The following is an 18,519-nucleotide window of genomic DNA, read 5'->3' as shown; positions in this document are numbered from 1 at the left end:
TTCTATTATCCAATGTCTCTCTGCAGCTGTTGTTCCTTTCTCATTGGCATTGAGAAAATTCAAAGTTAATAGAGCATTATGCAGTCTATTTCTGGGGTTTTTTGTTACCCCTTTCTGATTATTTAGCATATCCTTTAGAGTTCTGTTTGATCTTTCTATAACTGCTTGGCCTGTAGGATTGTGTGGTATACCTGTAATATACTTTATAATATAATAAGCAAAAAACTGTTTCATTTTAACAGAGACATATGATGGAGCATTGTCAGTTTTGATTTGTGCAGGTATACCCATGATGACCATAACTTCTAGCAAATGAGTGATTACAGAATCAGCTTTTTCAGAACTCAAAGCAGTTGCCCATTGAAATCCTGAATAAGCATGGATGGTGTGGTGTACATATTTCAATTTTCCAAATTCTGCAAAGTGAAACACGTCCATCTGCCAGATTTCATTCCTCTGAGTACCCTTTGGGTTACATCCTGCTGGTAATGGCATTGGATTGTAGAAGGAACAAGTAGGACATTACTTTACTATTTCTTTGGCTTGTTGCCAGGTTATGAAAAAATCCTTTTTTAAACCTTTACTATTGACATGATGTTTTTTATGAAATTCTGAGGCCTCCATCACATTTCCTATCAATAATTTATCAATCTCATCATTGCCTTGTGCTAGAGGGCCTGGCAGACCAGTATGGGATCGAATGTGAGTTATATAATAAAGGATGACTCCTTTTCCTGATTGTATCTTGTAATTGAATAAATAGTGAAGTTAATTCTGAAGCATCAGGGATAAATTCTGCAGTCTCAATATGTAATAACACTCTTTCAGCATACTGAGAGTCAGTTACTATGTTGAGAGGTTCTGAAAAATCCATTAATACCAACAGAATAGCATACAATTCTGATTTTTGAACTGAATTGTAAGGACTTTGAACCACTTTACTTAAATTTTCTGATTTGCAACCTGCCTTTCCTTCTTTGTTGGCATCTGTATAAAATGTACGAACTCCAGATATGGGTTTTTGCCGTACAATTCGAGGCAAGGTCCAATCAGCTCTCTTTATAAGATCAATTCTATCGCTTTTGGGATATTTGCTGTTAATTTCTCCCAAAAAAATTACTGCAAGCTCTTTGCCAAGGTTCACTTTCTGTCCATAATTTTTCAATGTCCTCCTTAGTTAAAGGTACAACAATTTCTGCTGGGTCTATTCTTGCTAATTGACGAAGTCTCAATTTTCCTTTCCAAATCAAGTCAGAGATTTTTTCCACATAAGTTTTTAAATTTTTATTTGGTTTATTTGGTAAAAATATCCATTCCAATATAATATCTTCCCTCTGCATTAGTATTCCAGAAGGAGAACGCCTAGAAGGTAAAATAACCAAAATGCAATCCAGCTTTGGATCAATACGATCCACGTGCCCTTCATGTACTTTCTTTTCTACCAAGGCCAATTCTTTCTCAGCTTCAGGTGATAATTCTCTTGGACTATTTAAGTTTTTGTCACCTTCTAAGGTTTTGAACAAATTATTCAATTCATCATTTTTTACCCCAACAATAGTTCATAGGTGAGAAATATCTCCAAATAATCTTTGAAAGTCAATAAGAGTCTGTAGTCTATCTCTCCTAATTTGCACCTTTTGGGGTCTAATTTTTTGTAGCTCTATTTTATATCCTAAATAATTAATAGAATCTCCTCTTTGTATCTTTTCAGGAGCAATTTGTAATCCCCAGCAAGGGAAAATTTTCTTTACTTCTTCAAACATTCTTTCTAAAGTATCTGTATTTGAGTCAGCTAGTAAAATATCATCCATATAATGGTAAATTATAGATTTAGGAAATTTTTTATGTATCACTACCAATGGCTGTTGTACAAAATATTGGCACAGAGTTGGGCTATTCAACATTTCTTGTGGGAGGACCCTCCATTGAAATCTTTTAACCGGTTGAGAATTATTATAAGTAGGCACCATGAAAGCAAATCTTTCTCTGTCTTTTTCTTGTAAGGGTATTGAAAAGAAACAGTCTTTTAAATCAATAACTATGAGAGGCCATCCTTTTGGTAACAGAGTAGGCAAAGGCATCCCAGATTGTAGAGAGCCCATTGGCTGAATTACTTTGTTAATTGCTCTAAGGTCTGTTACCATTCTCCATTTACCAGATTTCTTTTTAATAACAAATACAGGAGAATTCCAAGGGCTGGTTGATTCTTCAATATGCTGAGCATTTAACTGTTCTTCTACCAGCTCTTCTAAAGCCTGGAGTTTCTCTGTTGTTAAGGGCCATTGCTGGACCCATACAGGCTTGTCTGTTAACCATTTTAAAGGTAGAGCTGTTGGTGTCTTTGGGAGATCATCAGTTGTTGTGCCCTGTTCTTGTATAATATGGATGTCTGGTGACCACTCATTAGAATAATATCTTCTAATATTTCTCTCAGAAATATGTGCTAGTTTATGATTTGTTTCTGAGATTGGAGGGATGTTAATCTGAGTATTCCATTGTTGCAACAAGTCTCGACGCCACAGGTTCATAGCTATGTTAGCCACATATGGTTTTAATTTTCCTCTCTGTCCTTCTGGACCTAGACATTCCAGCCATCTTGCACTCTGTTTCACCTGAGATAATGTCCCAATCCCTAACAGTTGAATGTTTACCTCCTCAAGAGGCCAAGTTGGATGCCAAAATTCTGATGCAATTATGGTAACGTCCGCACCTGTGTCTACCAGACCAGACAACAAAACACCATTTATTTTTATCATTAATTTTGGTCTTTGTTCATTAATAGAAGTTTGCCAAAAAATTTTCTTTATGTTTTCTCCTGAATTTTCTATTCTCTCTGTTTCATCATCCTGACCAGCATGATTTATTCCAATAGGCATTTGGTTATTTAATCACTCTGAGCAGGGGTTTCCTCTATGGCTGCAGGAAAGGTTTGAACTGGATTTGCTATGGGGGCCTGCATGAGGCCCCCCTGGGAGTTTCCTGAAGACTGAGGCAAAGGATTACCCTGACTGTCCTTTGTTGGTCTACATTTTTTGGTCCAGTGTTTTCCCTTACCACACCTTCTGCATACTCCAGAAGGAAGGGGCATTCTGTTGTCATTGTTCCTTGAAGAAACATTGTTTCTAGGAATGACCTGTTTACAGTCCCTTTTCAAATGTCCTTGCTTTCCACATCCAAAACATCTAACATTCCTCAAACCTTTTGAAATTGCTTCTCCTACCCATGTATCATCATGCTCATGAGCCTCAACATTAACCGTGTCTCTAATCCAATTTCCAAAGGTGCAGATCTTGCCTTTAACGGCCTGATTATTCTTTTGCGTGCTGCATTCACATTCTCAATGGCCAAAGATTCAATTATTATCTTACTAGCTTCTGAATCCAAGACCATTCTCTTTACTGCTGAAGCCAGTCTTTGTAAAAAAAAAAAAAAAAAAAAAAAAAAAAAAAAAAATCTGTGAAAGTTTCTTTTGGGCCTTGCATAACCTTTGTAAATGACTCAATTTTTTTTCCTGGTTCCTCAACTCTGTCCCATGCATTCAAGGTTGCCGTTCGACATAAAATTAGGGTTTGGACATCATATAAACATTGTGTTTGTACTGAAGCATATTGGCCTTCTCCAATAAGCTGATCCTGGCAGACTTGTATTCCTTTACCTCTCCATTGTTTTTATATGTTTTTAGCCTCATCCTTGAAACAAGTTAGAAATTGAAGCCTCTGGCTGGGTTCAAGAACAGCTTGTGCCAGCTCCGGCCAGTCCTGTGGTACAATTCTATTATATGTTGACCAAGAGTTTAACATTTGCTTTACATATGGGGAATGCATGCCATAAGATACTATTGCCTCCTTAAACCTTCATAAATCCAACATTTCAATTGGAGCCCAAATATTTTGTGTAGTCATTTGATCAGGCAACTGCTGTATGGTTACAGGATAAATTAAGGGTGACTGTGAAAACAGGCTTTCTTTCTGTAACCTTATGATCCCAAACTTGAAACAACTTCACTGTTAATTTCTTCTGTCTGAATTTTTACAGGTTTAACAAGTTTTTCTAAAGCTGTCATCCTGGCACTTAAATTGACTATCTTTTTAAATTATAAAATGAGGATAAGCATAGTGATAAACTGCATAATTCCAACAATACTAATCTTCTCATATAGTTGTTCCATTGTCAGACTGCCTAAAATTTCAAACAAAACCCATTCTTCCAATGTACACATAAAACCCATTTTTTTTTAATGTGGAAAAAATTTCTCTTTTAAATGGTTTCCTTTAAAATATCTGATATGTTGTGACTTACTAAATCTGCATAGAATAGTAGAAATCTGAGGGAATTTCAAAACAGCCACCTAGTGTCCGAGGTGTGAATACAGAGAGAGAGAGAGAGAGAGAGAGAGAGAGAGAGAGAGAGAGAGAGAGAGAGAGAACGCAAGAAAGCAAAGCATAGCCGGCTAAAGCTTAAATCCAGCCACGTGTTCCCTCTTGAGCCGAGTCAAGGCTTGGCTCTGGCTTCCTTAAGTTCCAACCACATGCATTGGCTTTACAGGCAGGGGCCCTGTTTGGCAGGGCAGGCCTGAGTTGTTTGTAGCACCGGCTTTAAGCAAGTAGCTCATGGTTAGTCCAGCCTGAGGCCAAGTCGACCTGGGCTCGGGCTAGGGAGCCGGCCGCCCTTGCGGAAAACCAGACCTGCCGCCAAGCCAAGCGGTTTTTTTTTTTTTGTTTTTTTTTTTTTTTGTTTTTTTTTTTTTTTTGGTTTTTTTTTTTGGTTTTTTTGAGACAGGGTTTCTCTGTGTAGCTTTGCGCCTTTCCTGGAACTCACTTGGTAGCCCAGGCTGGCCTCGAACTCACAGAGATCCGCCTGCCTCTGCCTCCCGAGTGCTGGGATTAAAGGCGTGAGCCACTACCGCCCGGCACCAAGCGGTTTTTAATGGATTCTTGTCATGTTGGGTGCCAAATGTAGATGTAACCAACCGTCTTATTAAATAAGAAACACAGAACCAATGTAAAAGAGAAAGCCAAGAGGTCAGAGCTCAGAGCTAAAACCTTACCCTTCCTCCTGTGGTGCTCCTCCTACCTCACCGAAAGAGACCTACTTCCTCTGTGTTTGTCTTTAATATAGTCTCTCTGTTCTGCCTTCTCATTGGTTGTAAACCCAAACACATGACTGCCTCGTCACTGCCAGTAAGTACAGCCCTCCAGGTCTTAAAGGCATCTGTCTCCAATGCTGGCTGTATCCCTGAACACACAGAGATCTATGGGATTAAAGGTGTGTGCCACCACTGCCACGCTCTTTCTATGGCTGTAATAGCTCGGACCCCCGGGGAACTTTATTTATTAACATACAATGAAAATCACATTTCAGTACAAACAAAATACCACCATAGTCGCCTGTTAGGTGATCAACTCGCACTTAAAAACTGTTTTCTGGAGGTGTGGTTTGGATTCCCTCCAGCACCTCCTGTCACACAATACATGGCTTTAAGTGGGGAGTGGGTGTTCCATCTTTAGAAGAACACCAACAGGCTCCATCTGGAATCCCATCATCCCTTTCTGCAGGGTCAGCATTCTGGTGGCTTTGGGGAAAATCCTCTTTCTAAGCACACACCAGCCCCGTGTCCCTTTACCTGCACTTTCTGCCTCTCTGGGAAAAGGGTGTCTTGTTGAGTCGACAGAGTAAGTCGCTCCCTGGACTGTGAAACCTGACATTCTGGTACAAACAGGAAACCGGGTTGGGTAGCGTCAGCCAGGATACACTGTCATGGCTGTCGGAAAGCCTACCTTGAGGACTTCCCTGGTGTTCTCATCACAGGACGCAGTAGGATTAGTTCTTTTTGTTTTTTGTTTGTTTGTTTTCTTTTGTTTTTGGTTTTTCGAGACAGGGTTTCTCTGTGTAGCTTTGGTGCCTTTCCTGGAGCTCACTTGGTAGCCCAGGCTGGCCTCGAACTCATAGAGATCTGCCTGCCTCTACCTCCCCAGTGCTGGGATTAAAGGCGTGCGCCACCCCCCCCCCCCCCCCCCGCTAGCTCTTTTTGGGCTATTACATCCCCGTGTTAGTCAAGGGGCTTATGAGTGTGTACCTCATATCAGCTGTTCCCTGGTTTCAGGGAAGGAACGGTTAAAGCTGAAGGGGTTCTGGGAACCCCCAAGCCTCCTCAGTCCTTAGCAAGGTCATTATGGACTCCTGTTAGCTGCAGCTGTCTATTGGGATTGTTCTTACAGGGTACAGGGGCCGCTCCCCTTGGGGACCAAGCTCCAGTTCCAAGTTTTCAACTCCTTTTACAAGTTTTGGATGAAGGTGGTGGCTTGTTTGATTTTGTTTGTTTGTTTGTTTGTTTGGTTAGTTGGTTTTGTTTTAATAGCTATATTTGGGGGGTGTTATTAAGATTCTCATTTGTAATCATTAACTTCCATAGCGAAAATTATTCTTTATTTTTTATTAACTAATTAAGTTTCTCCCAGCCCGATCAGTTTCCCCTCCCTCCTCTCCTACCCCCCCACCTCCCCTCCCTGCCTCCCCATCCACTCCTCCTCTTTTCTCTTCAGAAAAGGGTGGACCTCCCGTGTATATCAGCCAGCCATGGCATATCAAGTTACAGTGAGACTAGCCGACCCCTCTCCCATTAAGGCTGGATGAGGCAACCCAGCAGGAGGAAAGGGTCCCAAGAGCAAGTGTTTGATCTTCTTATCTTCTTGGTCATTGTAGACTGTCTAAGGCTGTGTCTACCAATCAAGAAAGGTCCATACCTCTGCCCCTTAATTGCTTGTCATTTAAGCCAAATATCAGACACACCTTGCCAGATTAATGAAGGATATTGACCATCCTTACATTTCTGGAGGGTTCTGGCTGTAATTCAGTACAGCGCTCGTTGTTTGATACGGTCTTTACGACGAGGCTGAGAAGAGCCTTAGCTGTCCCGGAATGGCTTTGTGTCTCATTTAAGTTTCTTGGCTCAAGTGTCTAAGAGGACATCTTTGTGATGGGGTCCAGGCAGCGTCTATCATTGTTGGAATCTGAGTTCCTCCCTATCTGTTTACTGCTACTACATCTCTTGAATGTGGAGTGCTGGAACTCAGTTATCTCACTAGCGTTGTTTATGACATGGGCTCATACAGCAGCCCAAGAGGGGCAACGTGCAGCTGGACTGCTGGTAAGGAGTTTACCAGCCTTTGACCAACTGAAGAGGCTGTAAGTAGAAGCGGGATGTGGACCCAACAACCCCAGGGTTAGCCTTGGGTATTTGAGCATCCTGCCAGGTACATCTCAGTGGGGCCACCCTCTGCCACACTGCAGCAGACGCCCTAAGAAAACTGGGTGCCCTATGGTCTCTGCAGGAAGAGCCCATTGCAGAGTCACCGCCACATCTGGGAAGTGTCCTCTCCTGATGCTCCAGTAGCTTCTCCAAGGGAAGAGGAGCTGGTTCAAGTCCAGCAAAGGGAAGTGGAACATCTTCTGAGACTTTCTGGGAACTTGGGGCCTAAAGTTATAGTAACATTGATTCCCTTCCCTTCAGGTCTTCGTTGTGAACCAGCAGGGGGTTATTGTTGATGTCTGGGATATTTACGCCTTAGATTTGTTCCCACTATTAGAAGAATCTTGATTATAGAACAGTGGTTAAATCATGTCCTGCTCTTTCAGACGATCCAAATTCAGTTTCCATCATCTATATAAAATTCCCATCATCCACAGAAGATGACTCATAACTGTTGGTAACTCCAGTTCCAGGGGATCCAATGCCTCTAGCCCCTATGGACACCTGCATTCTCTCTCTCTCTCTCTCTCTCTCTCTCTCTCTCTCTCTCTCTCTCTCTCTCTCTCTCCCTCCCTCCCTCCCTCCTTCCCTCCTTCTCTCTCTCCCTCTTTCTCTCATGCACCCACGTGCATGCACACACACACACACACACACACACACACACAATATACATATATAATTGTTTTAACAAAATAATTCTAACTGCAAAGTAGTATAAAAATTCAATAGCCCATTTAAGAGTTATGACTCCATATTATATTGCAGTACTGGGCCCCTAACAGGGAATTTAATTTTTTTAATTTTTAATTTTAATAACAGAGAATTTAAAATCTCTGCTGCAACTAGTTAAGAGACTTGAACCCATTCTATGCAGATTCAGGTCATGGACTTGATTCCCTCCGAGCTGGGGCTCAAGGGCACCTCAACCAGTCCTGCACATTAAAATAGCAAACAAAGCCGGGTGGTGGTGGCGCACACCTTTAATCCCAGCACTCAGGAGGCAGAGGCACGGATCTCTGTGAGTTCGAGGACAGCTAGGGATACACAGTGAAACCCTGTCTCAAAAAAAAAAAAAATCAGCACACAAAATGTCAGTCAGGACTGCTCAAAAAGAGTCTTGTGCCACTTAACACAGAGAGGAAGAGGCATCCAGAGTTAATATAGATAATAAAGAAACGAGAGTGGGAAACCAGATACCTCAGTCCAAAGGAACTTCTTGACCAGTCAGGATTCTAGATAAGAACCTGGGCTCCTCCACACATAAGCAGTGGAACTGGTCTGATCTCAAACGCAAATAAATCAAGACCCCAAAGCCCTTGCAGAGCTAGGCACTCTCACCTGAGGAAGGACTTTAAGGTCAGCAACAAGTGTTTAGTCTAGAGGCTAGAATCCTCAAAAGTTACTCCTAGTGTCTGGGGGATCCAAACGTAGGAGTCGGGATAGGGAGAACGACCTGGGGTGACTGGCAAGCTGGTGCTACCGTTTGAGGACTCAGCCCATTGTGCCCAGCATTGCCCACGTTGATTGTTCTAGCTAGCCCTAACTGTCAACCAGACACAGCTTAAAGTCACCTGCGAGATGCCTCAGCTGAGGAACTGTCTACAGCAGTCTAGCCAATGGCCATGTCTGTGAAGGGCTGTCTTGGCCATTGAGTGTGGGAGGGCCCTGCCTACAGTGGGCAGCACCATTCCTAGGCGTGTGGGTCTGGTCTGTATACGAGAGCTAAGGAGTGGGCCAGTGAGCCAACCAGCAAGCCGTGTTCATTATGATTGCTGCTTTGGGCTCCCGTCCTGAATTCTTCCTCCCACTTCCCTCACTGATGAATTGTGATCTGAACATGTAAGACAAACCCTTTCCTCCCCTGAAGTTGCTTTTGGCCAGGGCACTGTGTCACGGAAGCAGAAAGGAAACCAGCACACTGCCACGCTTCGGCGGTGGTTTAATGGGGCTGGAGCCCTCCAGCAGATCTGTCCTCTTGGCAGTTGCTGGCTTGACTAGTTCTGCCCACAGCCTCCCGTCTCTCACTCCCTAGCTCATGACCATGAGTCCTGCTGGTCTCACTGGTTCCCTGCAGCTGCCCCTTGCTGCCACCAGACCTGCCAGCTTCCTTCCTCACACTGGCTTCACCACTTGTAGCCAGCCTGCTCTCCTGCCGGGCACTGCGGGAGGCGCTGGAGAGAAAACCATGAGGTGGCCTTTAGTGGCTCACACAGATGGAGGATGCGGGACACTAGCACGCTGCAGGAGGAGGCGAGATGCTGTGGGGACCGGGAAGCAGAGGAGGAGAGGCAACAGGAAGGGTGGTCAGGGGTGGCCTCAGAGTCAGTGACACCTCGGCAGACATTAGCTGCAGAGGGGGTCTTCATGCACACCTCGGCAGACATTAGCTGCGGAGGAGGTCTTCATGCACATCTCGGCAGACATTAGCTGTGGAGGGGGTCTTCATGCACACCTCGGCAGACATTAGCTTCAGAGGGGGGTCTTCATGCACATCCCGGGAAGAACACCTCAGGCCACTGGAGGTGCAAGAGCAAGCATCCCTGGGCTCCGCTGGGAAGGACAAAGGAAGGGCAAGGAGGAGGGTGTCCTGTGTGACTGGAGCTGGGGACTTGAGTGGAGGAGATGAGGGCTGAAGGGGAGATAATACAGGGGTCTGACCGCTGCTGCCTCTCCGCAGATCAACTACCAGTACTCGAGCCTGCCTGCCTCCCTGAGTGACGGTCGCCTGCGTGTGTACCAGAGCGGCACACAGGGTGTGGTAGAGCTGGACTTTGGGCTGGTGGTCACCTATGACTGGGATTGCCAGCTGACACTAAGCCTGCCCAAGCGCTTCCAAGACCAGGTGTCGGGGCTGTGCGGCAACTATAACGGAGACCCTGCCGACGACTTCCGCATGCCTGACGGGAAGCAGGCTTCTGATGTCCTAAACTTCACCAAAAGCTGGAAGCTGGATAACGGGGACCTCTTATGTGATGACGGCTGCTTTGGCAATTGTCCCTCCTGCACCACAAGCCAGACCCAGTTCTTTAAGGGAGACTGTTTCTGTGGCATCCTAACTCTGTCCACAGGCCCGTTTGCTGACTGTCATGACTTCCTGGACCCCAAGCCTTTCCTGGAAGAGTGTGTGTATGACATGTGTGTGACCAGAGGGGAACGCCTCACCCTGTGCCATGGCCTCAGTGCCTATGCTAGAGCCTGTGCGGACCTGGGCATCTCCGTCCGGGAATGGAGGTCACGAACCAACTGCTGTGAGTTACAGCCAGGGTAGGGAGGTGTTGGTGAGGGGCCAGGGAACCGCTGAATCTGCTTGGTACCTGAGCACTGACTGTGCGGAAGCCCGGTGACACTGATGGCCGAGAGACCCCAGCTCTGCTACAGTGAGCCCAAGCTGGGCCACACGTAGGGATAGAACAGGGATAGACCGCAGCGGTAGGCATGAGAGGGTGCTGAAGCAAGATGGAGAGGGAGGCAGGATGAGACGCGGGGAGTTCGACAGAGATACACGATGTTAGCGGTGAGGGTAGGGTTGATACAGTTATGGGGAGGGTTTTCCTAGAAAAAGAATGTTCAATTTGAAATCCCTGGGAAGGACTGGAATAGCCAGAAACGGGCACGTGGGGGGGGCGGGGAGGATCTGGGCTCCTGACCTAGGGAACCACAGAGGTTTGGCAGAAAGAGTCTGCCAAGTTGCAAGATAAAAGTCGGTGATCATTCTTTGCTTGTAACACTCACATGCCTCCCCTGCCCTCTGGACTAAGCCACAGATGACCAGACAGGTGTCCACCCACTAAAGCAGTCACGCATTCAGTCAACAAACATGCCATGTCTTCATAACAGCCTCTTCCGTGCTGGCGATGTGGAGGACAATGTAAGAGCCCACATGAACGTGTCTGCGGCCTGCAGACAGGTCAGAGAAATGCTGAAGAAGCATACAGGCTGGTGAGGGAAGAAACAGGCCCAGTGCTTAAGCCTGGGACTTCGGAAGGGAGATAAGTCCACAGGGAGATTGTTTGGATTTGCCTGCATCACTGTGACACACCATTGTCCAGTGAGCCTCCCTCTCTGAGTATCTCCAAACTCGAAACAAAGGAGACAGCAGTGAGCTCATTGCCCCACCTGTCCATCTTTTGGGCCCTGTGGTCAGAGATGACGATTCAGTGTGACTGAGTCAGGTTGTATCCCCACTCCAGCAGAACTTCTGTCTTGGGTGGGGAGGGGCAGACAGGCAGTTTACAGATCAACTATGAAATACCTTCAAAGAGCAAAGGACGCAAGGTCTGTGACAGCGTCCGGAGGCTCGGGAGACTTTGGGGATCAATGACACCGGACCCTGGAGCGCAGGCAGGCAGAAAGCGGAGTCAGCAAAGCCATCACAGTGATCCACATAACCAGTGAAATCAGTGTGTGTCACCCCACTTCCTCCTGGCAAGACTGAGGGACACACAGATCAGAGTCATTTGCTCATGAACACATGGGCAAGGGGAGAGCTGGAGCTGGAATCCAGGCGGTCTAGCCTGGGCTTTTACCCACATCATCTGAGGACAAAATAAGAATGGTGGAGGGAATGGTTGGTGCAGAGGCCTGAGATGGGACTCTGGGGACAGGCGCCAGTCCGCTGAGGCACTATTCATTAGGGAAGTGAGAGGGATGGGGACAGGGAGGTGATGAGGGAAGCCCCTGGGCCTGGGGAGGACTCTGCTTTCCCCCGAGATGGAGCCACAGGAGGTTGGGGGTAAGGTTCGTGGTCTGATCCTGCATTCCCAGCTCCTCTGGCTGCTGTGAGAAGCAGATTTGGGACAGGGGACCAGGACACCAGGCAGGAGTCTGTTGTGGTTCATGGGCTGTGGAGACAGATTCTGGGTGGCTTTGACTATGAAAGTCACAGGGTTTGCCCACTGACTGGTTGTCCGGGGATGGGATAGGAGGCCATTGGGACCTGAGCATCAAGAAGGTATGAGCGCCATTAACTGAGGGAGATCCGAGGAAGCGGCTTTGGCTGGGGGATCCTCCGCCCTTGCCTGACCAACGTCTGTCCTTCCACAGCCCTGTCCTGTCCAGCCAACAGCTACTATGAGCTCTGCAGCCCTGCCTGTCCAGCCTCCTGCAACTCAGAAGCTGCACCGACCAACTGCTCTAGGCGCCCTTGTGTGGAGGGCTGCGTGTGCCTTCCAGGCTTTGTGAGCAATCGAGGCCTCTGTGTGCCTGTGTCATCCTGTGGCTGCACCTTCCAGGGCCGCCTGCTGGCCCCAGGCCAGGAAGTGTTTGCTGACGACCTGTGTCGGCAACGCTGCACCTGTGATGCAGCCACCCAGAAGGTGATCTGCAGGGACACATCAGGATGTCTGTCTGGGGAGCGCTGTGGGATACAGAATGGGTTCTTGGGTTGCTACCCAGAATACTTCGGCTCCTGCCGGGCATCTGGAGACCCGCACTACATGACCTTTGATAGGCGGAACTACAATTTCATGGGCACCTGCACCTACATGCTTACCACCTCGTGTGGCCAGCACCTCTCCCTCCCGGACTTCAAAGTGATTATGGAAAACGAACGTCGGGGAAGCCAGAGTGTGAGCTTTGTGCATTCTGTGCAGCTGGAGGTCTACGGAGTGAAGTTGGAGGTGCCCCGGAACTACCCAGGCAAAGTGCTGGTGAGTGCTGTGGGTCCTGGAACTGGGGAGGGCATAAATCCACTGACCGATTAGTGGCTTGGGGGGAGGTGGTGGAGTGGGATTCATTCAACGGATGGCTAAGGTCCAGACCGAGATGTAGGGCCTGCTGCTACTCCTCCTCGGGATAATAGTTCCATGACTGTGTCCAGCCTCTCTCCCTTTGCCACCAGGAGCCACCATTCCCTGGGTGGCTGTGGAGATTTGATGAATCTATATCTGCAGGGTCTTTAAGAGAGGTCTTGACGCTCAGTAGATGTTGGTGGTCCCTAGTTTTGTTCTCAAGAAACTTTGGAATTAGAGACTTGTGCATTTTCTAAAGAATGGTCCACAGAGCAAGGTGTCGAGGGACATGAAATATCAGGAGCAAAGCAAACATTTATGTTAGCAGGAAAATGGAGGTCCTCATTCAGCCCCTCAGAATGAATGAATGTCTGTCCACTCACACAGCACCAAGGCTACACAGAGTGAGATCTTGTCTCAGAAACTCCAACAAACAAGAGAAAGCTCTTCTGCCTGGCTGTGGCCTCTTCTCTGCACCCTTTCTCCCCAGGACGGGCCCCGCTCCATCACTTCTTTCCAGACGATCTGCTGTGCTATTCATAACTTGTCTCAGCTGCCCTGAGGGCCAAACTATTGTCACTCACTAGGACTGAAAACCCAGAGCCTTGGACCGGCTGGCTAGGCAAGGGACAGAGGACAAGTCCACACCTAGAGGCCAATTGTCCTGCTTCAAGTTTTCCCAAATAGGTTTTGCAAATCCACCATAAGTCCCGTCCTGTGATCAAAGATAGCTTCTCTGCCATTCTTGAGACTTGCTACAGGTAAAGTCAAGTCTACAGACATTCCTTGCCCACAAAAACAAAACAATACAAAACAAAACAAAAACAAAAACAAACAAACAAAAAAAAACCAGTAAAAGCCAGGTGGTAAAAGCCACACCAATCCCAGCACTCAGGAGGCAGAGACAGAAAGATCTGTGAGTTCCAATCTAGCCTGATCTACATAGTGAGTTCCAGGCCAATCAGGGAGAAAAAGTGATACCCTGTCTCAATATACATATTGAAGTTTTAATCCCAGCACTTCGGAGGCAGAGGCAGGCAGATCTCTGAGTTCGAGACCAGCCTGTCTATACAGTGAGTACAGAAAGACCTTGTCTAAAAGAAAATTTAAAAAAATATATGTGTGTCTGTGTGGAGAAATAAGTTGTTGGATATTCACACAATAGCTCATAATTAAAGGAGGGGAATTTGGGTGATGGCCTGTCACCCTGGGGAGAGGGAGGGTAGGCAAATTAAAAGTGGGAAACATAACTTTCCATGTGCCGGGCTCTATATCCCCAGTGGTTGGTGTGGAAAGGCTCTAGATAAAGAGAGCCTTTTTAATAAGGCTTTATTAGTAAGTAATTATTAATAGGTATTAATGTCCCCCACCTCTCCGAAATGACATTTTAGCTAAGGCTTGAATACTAATTAACAATGTGTATGAAAACAACTAAACACAAAGGTCTTGAGACCAGACTAAATGGAGACGTTTAGAGTGCTGTCAGTACTGGGGAGATGGGCAGAGCTGGTACCCTGACCTGTTGGTCCTCCTCCATCTCCACTCAGCTGGATGGCATCATTCGGTACCTGCCCTTCCAAGCCGCAGGTGGAAAAATCGTCGCGTTCCGCAGAGGCATGTACGCCGTCCTGCGCACGAATTTTGGCCTGACCCTCAGCTTCAACTGGGACACCCATGTGACCGCCAAGGTGCCCAGCAGCTACGCTAAAGCTGTGTGTGGGCTCTGTGGGAACTTCAACGGGGAGCCTCGTGATGACCTGGGCCAGCAGGATAAAGGGGAAGCCCTCGACCCTCGAGACTTCGGGAAGAAGTGGATGGTCACAGAAAAGCCTGGCTGCAGAACGGATGAACAACTTCGGTGTCCCCACATGAACAGCAAGTCAGTGGTGAAGAACAAAGAGAAGTGCAAGATCCTCAGGGACAAGAAGGGTCAGTTCAGGCACTGCTTGAAAGTGCCCATGTTCAACAGTGCCCTCATAGAGTGTGCCTATGACAGCTGCCGCATGCCAGGCCAAACGAAGCCACTGTGTGACGCACTGGCCACATACACCGCCATATGCCAGGCTGAAGGGATCACTGTGTATCCCTGGAGGAGTGAGAAGCTTTGCCGTGAGTACCAAGAGTGGTGACCAGGGGGTTGGATCTGGTGTTTGTTCGTTAGCATAGGAGTGGCGTTAGCATAATTAACATACAAGTGGCATTAGCATAATTTAACACACAAGTAGCATTGTTTAATCTTTATGATACCTGGTGAGAAAGGAATCCTGCATATGCCATGGAACTCGGGGACAGCAACAGGACACTAAGAAGTCATAGACAGCAGCACTTATGACCAAGTGCACCTGGAGACCCCAAGTCTGATTGATGGCCAGTGACAGCTGTCAGACACAATTAGGAAGCTGGGAAGCTGTTCTGAAATGAGGCTGCTGTGGTCCAGAGACAGAATCTTCCCTCTTCCTTCATTTTATTTTACTTTCACTTAAATGACCAACGTGCCTAGAGCCCACGGTATCCGAGCACGGGGTACGTACCGCAGTCACACGGGATGGGGAGGTCCTTTGGCTTGGTTCCCGTGGTTTGGGCTTTGGACACCTTTTTCAGTTTATGTGGTGCTGGGGTGTGAACACAGAGCCTGATGCAAGCTTGGTGAGCTGTGCCAGGAGCTCAGCCCAGCATGCTTGGCCGGGTGCTTCCTTTTGCTTTGTGATCAGAGTTTAGGGAGGGAAGCAAGACATGGTTTGACTTGGTTGGCTGGTTGTTTTTAAAGTTTATTTGTTTTTATTTTATGGGTGTGAGTGTTTGGCCCGAATATCCATCTATTCACTGATGGGCATGCAGTGCCCAAGGAGGTCAGAAGAGAGCAGCAGATCCCCTGGGACCTAACTTACAGATCCTTGTGAACCACTACATGGGTGCTGTGCACGGAACCCAGGTCCTCCTCAAGAGCAGCCAGTGCTCCTGACAGCTGAGCCATCTCTCCAGCCCCATGTTCCTTCATTCGTTTGTTTGTTCATTGTAACACTAAATGCTTTCACTAAACTGCAGTGTGTAATTATTTTTAATTACTATTACTTAATATTTGAAATTACTAAACTAATATTCTATTAATACTATAAAATGAAGGCGCTAATGCCATACTCACTCACATACTGCAAAGATTATACATACAGGCATGCATACGCTTATTTAGACTATGTAACACATATTAGCATTTATATCCAATGTTAGCTGTGCCATTCAAGATATTACAGATAAGGGTTAGGGATTTAGCTCGGTAGTAGAGGATTTGCCTAGCAAGTGAAAGGCCCTGGGTTCGGTTCTCAGCTCCAGAAAAAAAAAAAAAAAAAAAAAAGATATTACAGATTAGCCGGGCAGTGGTGGCACACACCTTTGATCCCAGCACTTGGGAGGCAGAGGCAGGCGGATCTCAGTGAGTTCAAGGCCAGCCTGGACTACAAAGCGAGTTCCAGGACAGCCAGGAATGTTACACAAGGAAACCCTGTCTCGGGAAAAATGTGTGTGTGTGTGTGTGTGTGTGTGTGTGTGTGTGTGTATAGGGGAATCAGCTGTGTCCACCCAAGAGTAAAAATCTTTGATCTTGACGGCCCTCTCCCTGCAGCAATGAACTGCCCTCCTCACAGCCACTATGAGCTGTGTCATCGAGGCTGTCCGCTGACCTGTGGAGACCTGCCAGTGCCCGGAGGCTGTGGCTCACATTGCCAGGAGGCCTGTGTCTGTGACGAAGGCTTTGTCCTTAGTGGTGAGACCTGTGTACCCCTGTCCTCCTGTGGCTGCGTGTACCAGGGCGTTTACCACCAGGCAGAAGAGGACTTCTATCCTGGACCCGAGTGCAATTCTCTTTGCCACTGTCACAAGGGTGGCCTGGTGTCCTGTCAGCCCTCGTATTGCAGCCCATATGAAGTCTGTAAGGTGTCCAGTGGCGTCCTGAGATGTGTGGCTGTGAACTCAGCCACCTGCCATGTATCGGGAGCTTCCCATTACACCACTTTCGACGGCCGCCGCTTTGACTTCATCGGCACCTGTGTGTATGTGCTGGTTCAAACCTGCTGGACCCGGCCCGGCCTGCAACAGTTCACAATACTGCAGGAAAATGCGGTCTCAGGCAACAGCACAGAAGTCAGTGCGACCAAGATGATCACCATCCAGGTGGCCAACTACACCCTGAAGCTGCAGCAGAATCAATGGAAGGTCACGGTGAGGACAGAGGCAGGGCCCCAGAGGAGACATGGGCCTTGGGGGCGGACATGTGAGGTGGAGCGTGGACAGTCCAGGAGGGGGTGTCCAGAGACCACGAGAGCATGTGAGGAAGCATGCCCTCAACAAGAGGAGGTACTGATGGAAAGCTAGAGTAAGAAGGCCTCAGGGCCCTGGGGCCTTTTCCCACGTGCCTTTGTCTTTCCTTCTGTTCTACCCTTAACTGACCCTCTCCTCATCTTCCCGTGTATCCCACCGTACCTGGTCCCTGCCTGTTGTAAGACACTATTGATAGGAAGACATGAACAAATGTCTACTCACCCCTAGATGGGAACCCATGACAGGCCAAAGTAAAAATACCACCCAAGTTTAACAATGAGTTTCTTGGGTTACTTATAGGAATATAAACTCACAGAGCATGAACAACTCAAAGAAAGCTGAGAAAACAAAAGTCCACTCCAGCACAGGTGATAACTGAGGAAAGCTGAAACCCTGGAGCTTTCTGCACCACCTTCAGTTAGTTCCGCAAGTGGGAGAGTCTCCAAGCAGTCCCTGCTGCTTATATAACCTTGGGGAAAAGGGATCTTGTGAATCTGCTAAGTTTTAGGAACTTCCTGCAGCTTGTGAGTTATTAGTCCTCATTATGTCCTAAGTCTTGTAGAGCTTCCTTTTCAAACTTCTGAGTCCTAATGAGCCTCCCTCAAGGATGAAATGTATTCACAGGAAATGTCTACCCAACACTGTCCTAGCCACCTCCTTGTTTCCTACCCACAAGGAACACTTGATACAGTCATAGCATAGAAAAGCTCAGAGGTGGGAAAGGTTCAGGGACAGAGGATAGTCTGTGACCCCCATCATCCCTTTAACAACCATAGCAACAACAGTAGAGCAGCTACCTGTTTTGCATGCTGCCCCTAGGCCCATTGGCTGCCAAGCACCTGGCACCCTCATCATCAATTTAACCTTGAGACTGGAGCTAGAAAAGGCACCACGATTGGCTTCATTTGTTTGGAAGACAAGGTCCCGTCACTGTGTTAAAATCCCTTAGCAAAGACAAGATATGTTTTGCTAAGAAACAGCACACTGGATTCTGCACCACATTCTGTTGCTTTTCTGAACAAGAAGGATTAGGTCTCACATGCAGACTGGCATTTGAGATACAGTGGGAATGTCCGCCCACCCACCCACCCCATGCAGCACACAGCCATTGTTCTGGTAGCAGTAGGTACAAGAGCTGTCACATGCCCTGGCATGGGTTACAGGACGCAGTGTCTTCTCTAACAAGCCCCAAGCTCTGAGATTAGCACCTGACAAATAGGCAGCTCC

The 18,519-nt window shown here is 47.2% G+C and overlaps 1 protein-coding gene across 1 annotated transcript in view; it reads left to right on the top strand.

Moving 5' to 3' along the window:
* LOC114684654 (IgGFc-binding protein-like) overlaps positions 1-18,519 on the top strand; it is a 53,991-nt gene that overhangs the window by 7,613 nt on the left and 27,859 nt on the right. The window contains exons 3-6 of the mRNA XM_037200967.1: positions 9,927-10,497; positions 12,293-12,897; positions 14,526-15,087; positions 16,598-17,193. Coding sequence (XP_037056862.1) covers positions 9,927-10,497; positions 12,293-12,897; positions 14,526-15,087; positions 16,598-17,193 — 2,334 coding nt within the window. The remainder of the gene's footprint in view (positions 1-9,926; positions 10,498-12,292; positions 12,898-14,525; positions 15,088-16,597; positions 17,194-18,519) is intronic.

This window comes from Peromyscus leucopus, chromosome 1, assembly GCF_004664715.2.
Source record: "Peromyscus leucopus breed LL Stock chromosome 1, UCI_PerLeu_2.1, whole genome shotgun sequence".
Classification (NCBI taxonomy): domain Eukaryota; kingdom Metazoa; phylum Chordata; class Mammalia; order Rodentia; family Cricetidae; genus Peromyscus; species Peromyscus leucopus.
The sequence above is the reverse complement of the archived record's forward strand: the minus strand, read 5'-3'. Positions and strand labels throughout refer to the sequence as shown.